The sequence below is a fragment of the Orycteropus afer genome, unplaced genomic scaffold (genome assembly GCF_000298275.1).
Source record: "Orycteropus afer afer isolate SDZICR_OR568_19922 unplaced genomic scaffold, OryAfe1.0 scaffold00041, whole genome shotgun sequence".
Taxonomy (NCBI): domain Eukaryota; kingdom Metazoa; phylum Chordata; class Mammalia; order Tubulidentata; family Orycteropodidae; genus Orycteropus; species Orycteropus afer.
This window is the reverse complement of record NW_006921628.1, coordinates 2084714-2097436: the sequence shown is the minus strand read 5'-3', so window position 1 is coordinate 2097436 and position 12723 is coordinate 2084714. Positions and strand designations below refer to the sequence as shown.

Genomic DNA, 12723 nt, shown 5'->3' with positions numbered 1-12723 from the left:
CCAATAACTTGCCCTGCTGGAGCTAGTTGGAACTGGGTTTCTGGCACTTGTAACCAAAATTCCTGGTGAATACACTTCCCCACAAGAGGGAGCTCCATGAGGACAGAGATCTTTCTTGCCTAAATCACCATTTTAATCTTAAAGCCTCACACAGCACTTGGTACAAACAGGAACTCAGGACACACTATGTAAGAATGAACACAGATTCCTTCTGCTTAGGGACATACACATTTACCACCGATTCATACTATTATACCACTCTAGTAATGGAAAGAAGCCTCCTGAAAAGAAAAATATCTTAACAAAAATGTCCAGGAGAAAAGAAGTATGCTTTCTGTATAGAACCAAACATGGGGTGACCATGTGACACATATCCAAAAATAAAACTCATTGTCACTGACTTGATTCTGATGCCCTTTGGGTTTCCAAGGTGGTAAATCTTTACGTAAGTATATTGCCCAGTCTTCCTTCCACAGAGTGGCTAATGGGTTTAAACTGCTAACTTTCTGGTTAGCAGTCAAATGCCTTAGGCACTATGCCACCAGTCCTGTGACGTGTATCAGGACCCTGAAATACCTATGGAGGACCAAGTCCCATGGATTTACTAGCATATGAATGATGACAGAATTTTCACAGACTGAAAATTCTACCAAAAATGCCATTGAAGAAATGTAAAAATGCCTAAGTCAATTGTTTCTGAGAAAAACCTTGCATGTGTATTAGTCTTCCTTATTACAACAAGCCCTTTATGAAGACTCCCTTTATTTATTTTCAAATTTCCTCATGACCAAAATTTGAGGACTTGCTGGTGGATGCAACAGATAATCTATGGTTTCTATTTATCCATCCAAAAACCAATTGCTGTCAAGTCAATATCAACTCATGGTAATTCCATGCATCAGAGTAGAGCTGCACTCCATAGGGTTTTCAATAGCTGATTTTTCTCAATGGTAGATTGCCAGGCCTTTCTTCTGAGACACTTTTGGGTGGACTCAAATTCAATCTTTCAGTTAGCAACTGATATTTTAAACTATTTGTACCAACTAGGACCCTAACTTACCCATCTACCCTCAATCAAATGTTATGTGGTAAGATGTCTTCCTGGGTTCCCAGATGGACCAACACTCCCCTTGTGCTCTAATTTAAGTAAAATCTGAATTAAATTTGATTTGCTCTTGGTTGATTGTATCAAGGCAGATGGCAACTTGGTTACAATGGCACTTTAACAGTCCAGTGTGTTTATTATAAGTTATTTATCTCTAATAGGATGCTTATTGTTTAAATTTCTGTTAGCTCAAAGAGGAACTGTGCATGCTTTGCTGAACACTGCTCTTGGGAAATGTTGAATAATCTGGCAAAGCAACCACCCGGCAGGCAAGTCTCAGGGGACAGATGCTGTGTGCAGGATAAACAGTTCCTCAAGGCAGAGGCTGGCAGTCTCTGTGCCTCGAAGTGGGAAGACATCAGGTGCCTAGTCTTACTTAATGAAAACATAAAAGACTCTACTTAATTGCTCCAAGATTATGCAGGGTGTTTTTTCCTTCTTTTAGGTTGAGCTTGTTAATTTCTACAGCTGTGATGCTGGCACAATTGCAGCCTCGAGTCCTGTTTTCACAACTTGTAAGCAAAATTAAAATTTTCCTTTTTAATTAAAATTCAAACCAAGCCAGAATTAAAATCCTATTGCTAAGCAGAGGCCTGGGAAGGCCCCAGAAAGAACACCTGTTCCATACACATGAAGGACAAACTCTAACAAATGTACCTGCTTGGGGTGCTATTGGTGGGCCATTACAGACTAGATACTGCCATCAGTGGTGCTTGAGCTCTTTCAACCTCTTCCTAAATCTGAAGCTCTGCAGTGGGAAAATTTAGGTTCAAATTTTCCATTTCTTACATATTGATTCTGGACAAGTATGACTTGCTCCTTTCCCTAATAAGAATAACAGCAGTAGTATTAATATTAATAAAACCAAACTCATCCATAAGAATTTAATATGGAACATTTCACACCCCAATTCCTCTTTCTTGGCTCTCTAAATGTCCCTATTGAGACAGATGCCAACGATACATGCAGGTACTGTGATCATCTGCCATGGAAGGCTGGAGGTGTGAGCGGTATAAGCAGGCACCATACTGCCACCCCTCCCCTGCCCTGCCAACAGACAAAGTTTACTCTTTCATTTTCAACTAAAAGGAGAGAGAAAAATGTTAACCTTGAACCAGAAGGATAAATATTACAGGACCATGAATCTGAGTAATAATTTTCAACGCAGGGGCACTTACCTGGATACTGCCTGAAAAAGCCCTTTGCGCTTCCAAAGTACTGCCATATGAGAGAGGGGTCACGGTCAAAGTTATCTACAAAAACTTTGTTCAGGGATTCGGACCAATAAACCCCATTGACAATCGCCGGGTCTGAAACAAAGCAGAAGACAAAGAATAGTGTTACAAACCAAAGTGAAATAGAACTGCAGTGGCGGCATCTCACATAGCTGGCATATAGCAGCAGGAGGTCAGGAAGAAACTTATCATTCCTGAAGTGTTTAGCTCTTCGGATTCCAGATTCCTGGGCTTCCCCATCTTGCCCCATCCCTCCACATCACTCAAAAGTCTCTATAGACATCTCCTTATTTGAAAGGCACCTTCTTTTACTTGTAATTTTCAATCCTGCATACCTTATAGCTCTTGAGAAAGCAAAAAGCGACCTTCTGACCATTCTCTTCCCACTTCTCCCCTTCCTGACCCCACACTTAGGATTAAAAACAGTACACTCTTCCTCACCACCACCTGTCTGTCAATATGTCATACTGTAGGGATTTAAGTGCCATTATGATGCCAGAAGCTACGCCACCAGTATTTCAAATACCAGTAGTGGTAACCCACAGTGGACAGGTTACAGCAGAGCTTCCAGTCTAAGACAAACTATGAAAAAAGGCCTGGAGGTCTACTTCTGAAAATTAGCCAATGAAAACTCCATGGTTCAAAACAGAATATGGTCTAAAACAGTGCTGGAAGAGGATTCCCCTAGGTTGGAATGTATCCACAATAAAGAGTGGCCTCAGCAATGGACTGGAGCATACCAATCATCATGAAGATGGCTTAAGACCAGGAATCCTTTTGTTGTGTTTTACACAGGATCACCACGAGTCAGAGACAACTCTACAGCAAATATCAGCACTCTTCCTTAAGAACAAACTGTTTCCTCTCACTGCATTTACCTTAGCTAACATAGCCCCTGTACCAATCTTCTCCATCTCTGATTTTTTATATATATATATATATATATATATATAATTTTTTTTTAAAGACTAACTGGAATTACATCATTATATCACTCCACTTCTTCTGTTCAGCCGAGTGTAAGCACATGAGGACAAGGGCCACTGCTTGTTGGCTTTTTGCCCCCTGTGAACAACACATGGAAGAAACGTCAAACACTTCCATAGAAGGATGAAGAGATGGCTAGATAGATGGAAGGATAACTAAAAGGACTTGTTGATCTCTAGATACCAGAAAACTCTTGTGTCCTGCAATCCCATGAGGAAATCTGCCCTATTCCTCACCCTCAAAAATACTCCACCCCTTCTTTCAAAGCTAATAAGAGCAAAGGAAAAGGAGAAAAAACTGGTATTTCTTGCAAACTAGTACAAGCAAGGAGGATCATGGAGGATGCTCTGTGACAGTCCACGCTGAACACCGTTTCAAGATGAGGTCACATTAAGTAGCATTCTTTTTTTGTTGTTGTTGTTTTAATATTGTACTGTTCTGTTGGTCAAAGTTTACATAGCAATTTCCACACAAACTGATCATTGACCTTAGGTTCATTTTTCACATTGTGTTAACGTTCTTATTAATTGTGTTCTGGTGGTTCCACTTCCAGCAGTCTAGTTTTCCTGCTCTCTTATCTTCCCATCTTTGCTGTTAATTAAATGTTGACCTTTCAGACTTATGCAGTTAATATCTTTTATTTTGTGAATCATTCCAATCTTCAATTAAAATGTGATCTCAGGAGGTACTTTTGGTTCAAGGTTTGCAGAGCATCTCATGACAGTCTGAGGGAGTCCTCTGGTCCCAGTTAATGTGGTCATTTTTATGAATTTGAGTTTTGTTCTCCATGTTTCTCCCATTCTAACCAGGATCATCTATTGTTGTACCAGTCAGGCTGGTCAGTGATGATAGCTGGGCACCATGTAGTTCTTCTGGACTCAGGGTAAATGAAGTCATGGCTTATGTAGGCTATCAGCCTTGTAGATTTGTTTCTTGTCTGTGAATCTGTATACCTTCTTACTCTTTTGCTTCTGAGAAACAGACATCAATAGTTGTATCTGAGATGGCCAGTGGTAAGCTTTTAAGATCCCAGATGATAATCACTTCACAAGGATGCAGAATATGAATTCTGTGAGCTGTATTATGTAAGTTGACTGAGCTGTCTCATGAGACTATGGTCCTAAGTTTCAAACCTAGAAAATCAATCTTGGAAGGTATTTGATCATGCATGAACAACATCTGTAGTATTGTCCTCAATGACTATATGTGCCTGCCAACACTTACCTGTATTTATACACATAGACACTTCTATCTGCTCTAACAATAATTGTGAGGATGGTGCAGGACTGTGTTTTGTTCTGTTGTACACAAGGTCACCATGAGTCAGAACCAACTTGATGGCACTTCACAACAACTTAACAAAAACTGTTCTCACATATATTTACACCTTTACCTACCTATATATGTATGTGCATATACCCATCCTTATGTGATCCCAGACTCATTTTTTGTTCCTTATTGGATTGATTGCCCCTTTATATATATGCCAAAGGAGCTCTGGTGGCACAGTGGATAAACATTCATATGCTAACCAATAGGTCTGTGGTTTGAACCTACCAGCTGTTCCATGGGAGAAAGATGTGGCATTTTACTTCTGTGAAGAGTACAGCCTTGGGAACCATATGGGTAAGTTCTACTCTTTCCTACAGGGTCACTCCGAATTGGAATTGACATGACAGCAATGTGTTTACATGTTAAATTCTTTGGCACAGGCATTCTTTTCTCATGAGTGCTTCTCAGGGGCATCATTTACTTGATCACGCTATACTCACTACACTCACATTCTGTTTCACTTTTCCCATCACCAAAAATAAGTAGTATTTATAATCTAGACCATGCTTGTCCCTCCCTCCCCTTTTCCCCTTGGTAACCATCAATGAACATTGGTCTCTGTACATATGTCTATTCTTGTCTTCTTATAAAAGACAGATAATACAACATTTGTCTCTATGTGCTTGACTAATTTCACTTAGCATTATACCATCCAGATCCATCTATGTTATGTTTTGTAGACACTTCATTGTTCTTCATGGTTATATAGTATTCCATCTTATGTATGTACCACATTTTGCTTATCCATTCATCCATGAATGGGCACTTCAGTGGTTTCTTTTTTTGTTTTTGCTACTGTGAATAAATCTGCAATGAACATAGGAATGTATATGGCTGTTCATGTCACTATTTTTAGATCTTTAGGGTATTGGCACAGTGCCTAAGGCATCTGACTTAACCAGAAGGCTGGCAGTTCAAACCCACCAACCATTTCTCAGAAGAAAGATTGGGCAATCTACTTCCATAGAGATATCGCCTCAGAAACCCAAGGAGGGCTCACTATGAGTCAAAATCTACTTAACAGCAGTGAGGTTTTTTTTTTTTTTTTTTTTTGGTTTTAGGGTATATCTATAAGAATGGGATTTCTGGATTATAAGGTAGTTCTATTTCTAGATTTTTGAGGAAGTGTCATATCATTTTCCAGAGTTACTAGACCATTTTACTTTCCTACCATCAATGGATAAGGGTTCCAATCCTTCTATATCCTAGCCAACATTTGCTACTGCCATTTTAGTCAGGGTGAGGTGGTATGTCATTGCAGTTTTGATGGTGTAGTGCCGAAGGCAACTGACTACTAACCAAAAGACTGGCAATTCAAACCCATCAGCTGCTCCTCGGAAGGAAGATTGGTCAATCTACTTTCGCAGAGATACCACCTCAGGAACCCAAGGAGGGTTCACTATGAGTCAGGACTGACGCAACAGCAATGAGGATTTTTTTTTGTTTTTTTTTTTTTACAGTATTGGTTAATGATTGTGAGCATCATTTCACGTATTTCTTGCTGCTTGACTATCTTTTTTGGTGAAGGTTCTGTTCGTGTCCATTGTCTATATTATAACTGTATCATATGTCTTTCTGTTGTTGACATTTTCTACACATTTAAGTTTAGACCTTGTCTGATATATCATTTCTAAAGATTTTTTTCTCCCAGTCTGTAGGTTCACTTTTTACTTTTGATAATGTCTTTTGATGAACCTAAGTTTTCAATTTTTGAGAGATCCCATTTATCTACTATATAGCAGCATACTTTTTTTCTAAGAGGTAAAGTAACTGTCAAGTCCGAGTATGATGAGGGTGAGAATGGAAACTGGATAAGCACATTAACCATCAGGAAGAGGAGGAGGAGCAAGTACATTTACTGAGTCCTTCCAGTGGACAGGCACCTTGCTATGGTTATCTTCCATGATCTCCACAACAGCCCACCCAGGCAGGTTCCATGGGTAACTTCCCATCTACAGAAATAGAAACCACAGCAAAGATTACAGCAATAGCTAGTAAATAAAGCCTCTGTTCCTTGATTTCCTTATTTGTAAAATATTGTTGTACTTAGCTGCCAAATTGGCCTCTAACCCTTGACAACCCCATGTACAATGGAATAAAATCCTGCCTAGTCTTGTGCCATTCCAATGATCAATTATGGCTTTGAATATTGTGATCCATAGGGTTTTCACTGGCTAATTTTCAGAAGTAAATCCCTAGGTCTTTTTTCCTGTCTTAATCTGAAAGCTCCACTGAAACCTGTTCAGCATCACAGCAACATATAAGCCTCCACTTCCACATGGGTGGAGGCTGCACATCGGGTGCACTGAAACCCTGGGTCTCCTGCATACAAAGTGAACATTCTACCAGTGAATTTCACTGCCTCCCTCATAAAACAGGAGCAATATTATTTACCCTAGAAGGCTGTGTGGAGGGTTAAAGGAATCAAAGGAAAAGGATTAATGGCAAAAAGCATTTACAAAGCTATCAGTGGTGCTATCCCATTAGCTCTCAGTGCAGCATCCACACTAGATGTTCCATGTAGGACTCTAAGTCAAAAGCAATCCCACTGTAATATTGTTATTTCAAAGATACCTCAATATCACATAGACAGGAAGGATGAGAACAGATTCTGTCACTCCAGTCCTCAAATCTCTTAACACTATAAGCGATCATACAAATTAGACACACTGACAAGGAAACTCACTATTGACATTAGTGTACACAATCCCTCCTCCACAGGGGCCTCTCTCCAAGATGCTCATCCAGAGGACAGAGACTACACAGTGGTGACAGATTCATCCTTGGCTTATTGTCTTACCTCAGGTTTTCTTCATTCTTCAGATCACTTAATTGGATTCAGTAGGCAATTGGGATTCTGACTACAGCTCAAGGATATATATTCTAACTCTTGTAAAGGACAATAAACTTCATCATAGGCTGGGATAGGGAAAATTCAACCTTTCAACAAAAAGTAATTTTGAGTAAGAGTTACTACTTATCCCAATCCTGGCAAAGAAACCCAAAAAGCCTATTGCCATTGAGTCGATTCCAACTCATAGTGACCTTATAGGACACAGTAGGACTGCCCCATAGGATTTCCAAGGATGTAAACATTTACAGAAGCAGACTGCCACATCTTTTTCCCATGGAATGGATGGTGGTTTGCAGCCAAGTGCTTAACCACCATGCCACCAAGGCTCCTATCCTTGGAAAATGGAGTCCTTTATTGTTCTGTCTAAGCTTCATAATAATAACTGTGACAACGTGCTAGTACAAATCCACTTAAAGTAATCCACACAGACGCAAATACAATATTGGTACTAACAAATCCATGAGTCTCCCATCCTCCATCAATAACCTCACTGATGTTAGCATGATATAAAAACTTACCACAATTAGAAACAAAAATTCCATTTCACTATCTCACTGTCTCTACATTTTAAGGAGTCACATTCCAGTAAGACAATTCTTTTTTCTTGGCTATAGTGGTATAGTGCCTGAGGCATTTGACTGCTAACCAGAAGGCTGGCAGTTCAAACACACTAGCTACCTCATCAGAAGGAAGACTGGGCAATCTACTTCCTTAGAAATACCACCTCAGAAACCCAAGGAGAGGTTGCCATGAGTTGGAACTGACTCAACAGCAGTGAGTTTTTTGTTTATTTGTTTGTTTTTTGTGGTGTGGCTTCTTTGCTGTAGAAAAATGGTACCCATGCCTCTGGGTGGTCTAGAAATTTAAGATTGCACCCTGTGGACTGTAAGCAGAAATGCAAAAGCAAATGCAGTACACTAAGGATCACGTCCCCCTCTTCATTTGGTTATCAAATACTGCCTTGAAACTATGCATTGTCAAGGAAAAGGGCTTCGATTCTCCTAGGGCGTGGTGAACAAGGGGAAGTAGAATCACTAAAAAATATGGCCTAGTTATAGTGAGGGCTAGGTTACACACACCCATTTGATCAAATATTTGAAATAACACTTCCCCTGCCTTATAAAATGATCACAGTGTACTGATTTCACAAGCTTGCTTAGAAAGCAATTCTAATGAAAGGGAAAATCTTAAATCGCCTTTCACTGTTATAACCATCTCTGGTAGGAAAACAATGAAAGTATTAAATGGGGCCATCATCTAAATATTTAAGTAACGACCCTTAAGTTAAAAATGTTTTTCCAGCATCAGTGACAAAGTGGAAGTGAACTAACTCAAAGAGTTAAGGCTGTCCATTCTACCCCACGTGCCGGGGATCCCAGGCCCTTCCAAGGTCTAATGATGCAAAAGTAAATGCTACATGGGGTGAGACTAATACTCCAGCCTGAAGACCCCTCTACCATAGCTGAGCACATATGTTTTTTGTTTGTTGGTTGGTTTGTTTTTTACCAGCTATTATTGTTTCCTATTATAATGTTTCCTTCGCCACGAAGATGAATGCATCAAGTTTTATTCACGTTTTTACTAAACTTGGGATACCCATTTGTTAATCTGGCAAACACAGAAAGAGAGGATTATGTGGGCCAGGTTATCTGGAAAAGCCTTTTTTTTTTTTTTTAATTGTGATTTGGGTGAAAGTTTACAGAGCAAATTCACTTTCCGTACAGCAGCTCACATACACTGTGTCTCATGACACTGACTACCACTTACCACAATGCAACAGCTCCCCTCCCACTTCTTCTTAATAGTTACCTCTTCCCTGTGTCCTTCCCTCCATGCACTCTTGCTGTCTCCCTGTGCATAAACAGCCCTTCTTTCTCCCAAGAAGTGTATCCACCTAATGTAAATGTTCACCTCACATGCCTATCTTTTGTTTGGCTGGAAGCCACAGGAGTGGGTTCAATTCCAGACCTGAAGGGCAGCTAGCGGCCATAGTCTCAGTGGTTCCATCAGGCTCTGTCAGACCAGAATATTTGGTCCTTTTTTTTCCCCCCCAAATGATTTTGAGTTTTGTTCCACACTATTTTCCCACTCTATCCATTATCTCCTAAGTAGATTCCCCTCCAAGTGGTTGACAGTGGTAGCTGGGCACCATCCAGTTCTTGTGGTCTCATAGTCATCTAGGCTGAGGATCGCATGGTGTACCAGTTGCTTGGACTGTTTCAGTGAGTCTTTGGTTTTCTTCATTCTTCTTTGCTCTGGACGAGGAGAGATCCTTCGTTGCATCTAGATGACTGCTTGCAAGCTTTTAACAACCCAGTCGCTACTCACCAAGGTAGGATGTGGAACAGATCTGCTCTCTTATGGTCAGAAAATGGCAGCATCTTCTCTAACTACAAACTTTACCCTTTTCCTTATCCGTGTTTCGTTTCAACATTTATTTAAAAACTTGCTTTGCTTCACTTAAGGAGCTGTGGTGGCATAGTGCCTAAGGCATTTGACTGCTAACCAGAAGATTAGCAGTACAAACCCACCAGCCACTCCACAGAAGGAAGACTGGGCAATCTATTTCCATAAAGATTTACTGCCTGAGAAACCCAAAGGGGGTCACTATGAGTTGGAATTGACTCAATGGCAGTGAGTCTGGTTTTGTGGTTTTCGTTTCACTTGGGGCTTTTTTTTTTTTTTCCTCCTTGTTTGGGGAGTGTCTTTTGCCACCATCTTAGTGTTGAATGTGTTGAATGTTGCTTTGTGAACCATCTGACAGGCATTTCCCATTACAGAGTTTAGGCCATTTACATATATAGATGTGACAGATCTGAGTCTTAGGGAGTTATCTTGTGTTCTGCTTTTCTACTTTTGTAGGTTATTAAGCATTTGCTGAATTTGGGTATATGCATTTCTTCTGATATTTTGGAAAATTTATGTCTCTGTACTTGTGGTTTTACCTTTATAATTTTATGTAACACATTATCCTTTGTAGAGTGTCTTTTGACTCCAAATTACAGTGATGCTACTAGGTTTTCTCCTCCTCCCTGCCTTCCACCATCAAATGTTAGTAGGTTATCATAATAAAAAGGAGCTCTGGTGGCACAGTGCCCAAGGCACTTGACTGCTAGCCAGAAGGGTTGGTGGTTCAAACCAGCCACTCCTTGGAAGGAAGATGGGGCAATCTGCTTCTGTAAAGATTTACTGCCTTGGAAACCCAAAGGGGGTTGCTACGAGTCAGAATCAATGGAATGGCAGTGAGTTTAGTGTTTGTGTTTTTTTGGTATCATAATTTTAAATTAAAATAGAAAATGTAGGATAAAATCCATTAACTTAATATGTTTATATGTTGTGGTGCTGTTAGGCACCATCAAGTCAATTTTGACTCATCATGAACCCGTATGGCAGAATAGAACTGCTCCATATGGTTTTCTAGGCTGTAATCTTTTATTTTGTTTTTTATGTTTTTTTATTTTTATTGTGATTTGGGCAAAAATTTACAGAGCAAATTCACTTTCCATACAACAGTTCACATACACTTTGTCTCATGATATTGACTACAATTTACCACAACGCAACAGCTCCCCTCCCATTTCCTCCCGATAGTTACCTCTTCCCTGTGTCCTTCCCTCCATGCACTCCTGCTGCCTGAGCTGTCTCCCTGTGCATAAAGAGCCCTTCTTTCTCCCATGATTGTTCTCTCCAAGGAGTGTATCTACCTCAGGTAAATGTTCAACTCACATGCCTGTCTTTTGTTTGGCTGGAAGGTATGGGTTCAATTCCAGACCTAAAGGGTAGCTAGGGACCATAGTCTCAGGGGTTCCACCAGGCTCTATCAGACTAGCAAACCTGGTCCCTCTTCAGCACCACCCCCAATGATTTTGAGTTTTGTTCCACATTGTTCTTCCTATCTATCCAGGTTCTCCTATAAAGATCCTGCTCCAAGTGGTTGACAGTGGTAGCCAGGTACCATCTAGTTCTTCTAGTCTCACAGTCATGAAGGCTGCCGATCGCATGGTATACCAGTTACCAGGACTAATCATTTCCATGAATCTTTGGTTTTCTTCATTCTTCTTTGCTCTGAACGAGGAGAGATCCACTGTTGCATCTAGATGCTGCTTGCAAGCTTCTAAGATCCCAGTCACTACTCACCAACGTAGGAGGTGGAACAATGTTTTTTGTAGTATACTATGCCAATTGAGCTTGATGTCCCATTTGGGGCTTTTCAAGAGTCTTAAATTAATCTGAACTTTAGCTTCCACCTCCATCCCTTATCTTCTTAGAGGTTTGTTGTTGTTGTTATATGCCACCGAGTCAGACCCAATTCATAGCAACCCCTCCTTGGCTTTCCGAGGTGGTAACACTACAAAAGTAGATTGGCTAACCTTTCTTTTGGGGAGTGGCTGGTAGGTTTGAACCACTAGCCTTCTCGTTAGCAGTCAAGTGCCTTAGGCACTACACTACCAGAGCTCCCACTTAGAGATTTAATACACTGTATTAGTTTCCTAGGGCTACCAGGCTACCACAAACTGGGTGGCTTAAAATTACAGAATTTTATCCTTCTACAGTCTTAGAGTCAGCCTCAGGGATCCAGGTGAGGAGAGGAAACCCAGGCATGCCCAAAAGAGAAGGGTGGGAGAACCAGAGAAAGGACAGGAAAAGGCCCAGGAACCGGGACAGAGGAGGAATCAGCTGCAGGGAACCAGCTAAGGGTAGTAGGAGAGGTTTCCAACAGGGAGACAAACTTGTCTGTCAGTTTGTCCTACCGTGGTGACATGTAGAGGTGAGTTTTGAGGCTGAGCCACTGGTGTTTCAAACCGAGCAGAATGCACATGGTGCATAGCTATCAGCCCAGCTTACAGATTGAGACAGGTTAGGAAGAAAGAAGAGGCCATCCACTTCTCAAAGAATTGGCCAGGGAAAACCTTATGAATAGCACCGAAACACTGTCTGATACATTACCACGCAACTTTATGAATAGTCCGGTCCGGTTAGAAGGCTCTCAAAATAGGACTGGGAAAGAGCTGCATCATCAGAGTAAACCCAGGGTTACTCATATGGATAAGGTAAAGCTTTCGAGACCTCCATTTGCTGATGTGGCACCACTCAAATTGAGGAGAAACAGCTGCAGACATCCATTAATCATCAGAACATGGAATGTACAAAGTATGAATCTAGGAAAATGGAATGCATAAAGATTGATATCCTCGGCATTAGTGACCTGA

General features: G+C 40.7%; 1 protein-coding gene across 1 annotated transcript in view; it reads right to left on the bottom strand.

The window, feature by feature from the left end:
* CACNA2D3 (calcium voltage-gated channel auxiliary subunit alpha2delta 3) overlaps window positions 1-12723 on the bottom strand; it is a 1513414-nt gene that overhangs the window by 790517 nt on the left and 710174 nt on the right. The window contains exon 6 of the mRNA XM_007937248.2: window positions 2284-2415. Within this exon, the coding sequence (XP_007935439.1) occupies window positions 2284-2415 (132 nt within the window). The remainder of the gene's footprint in view (window positions 1-2283; window positions 2416-12723) is intronic.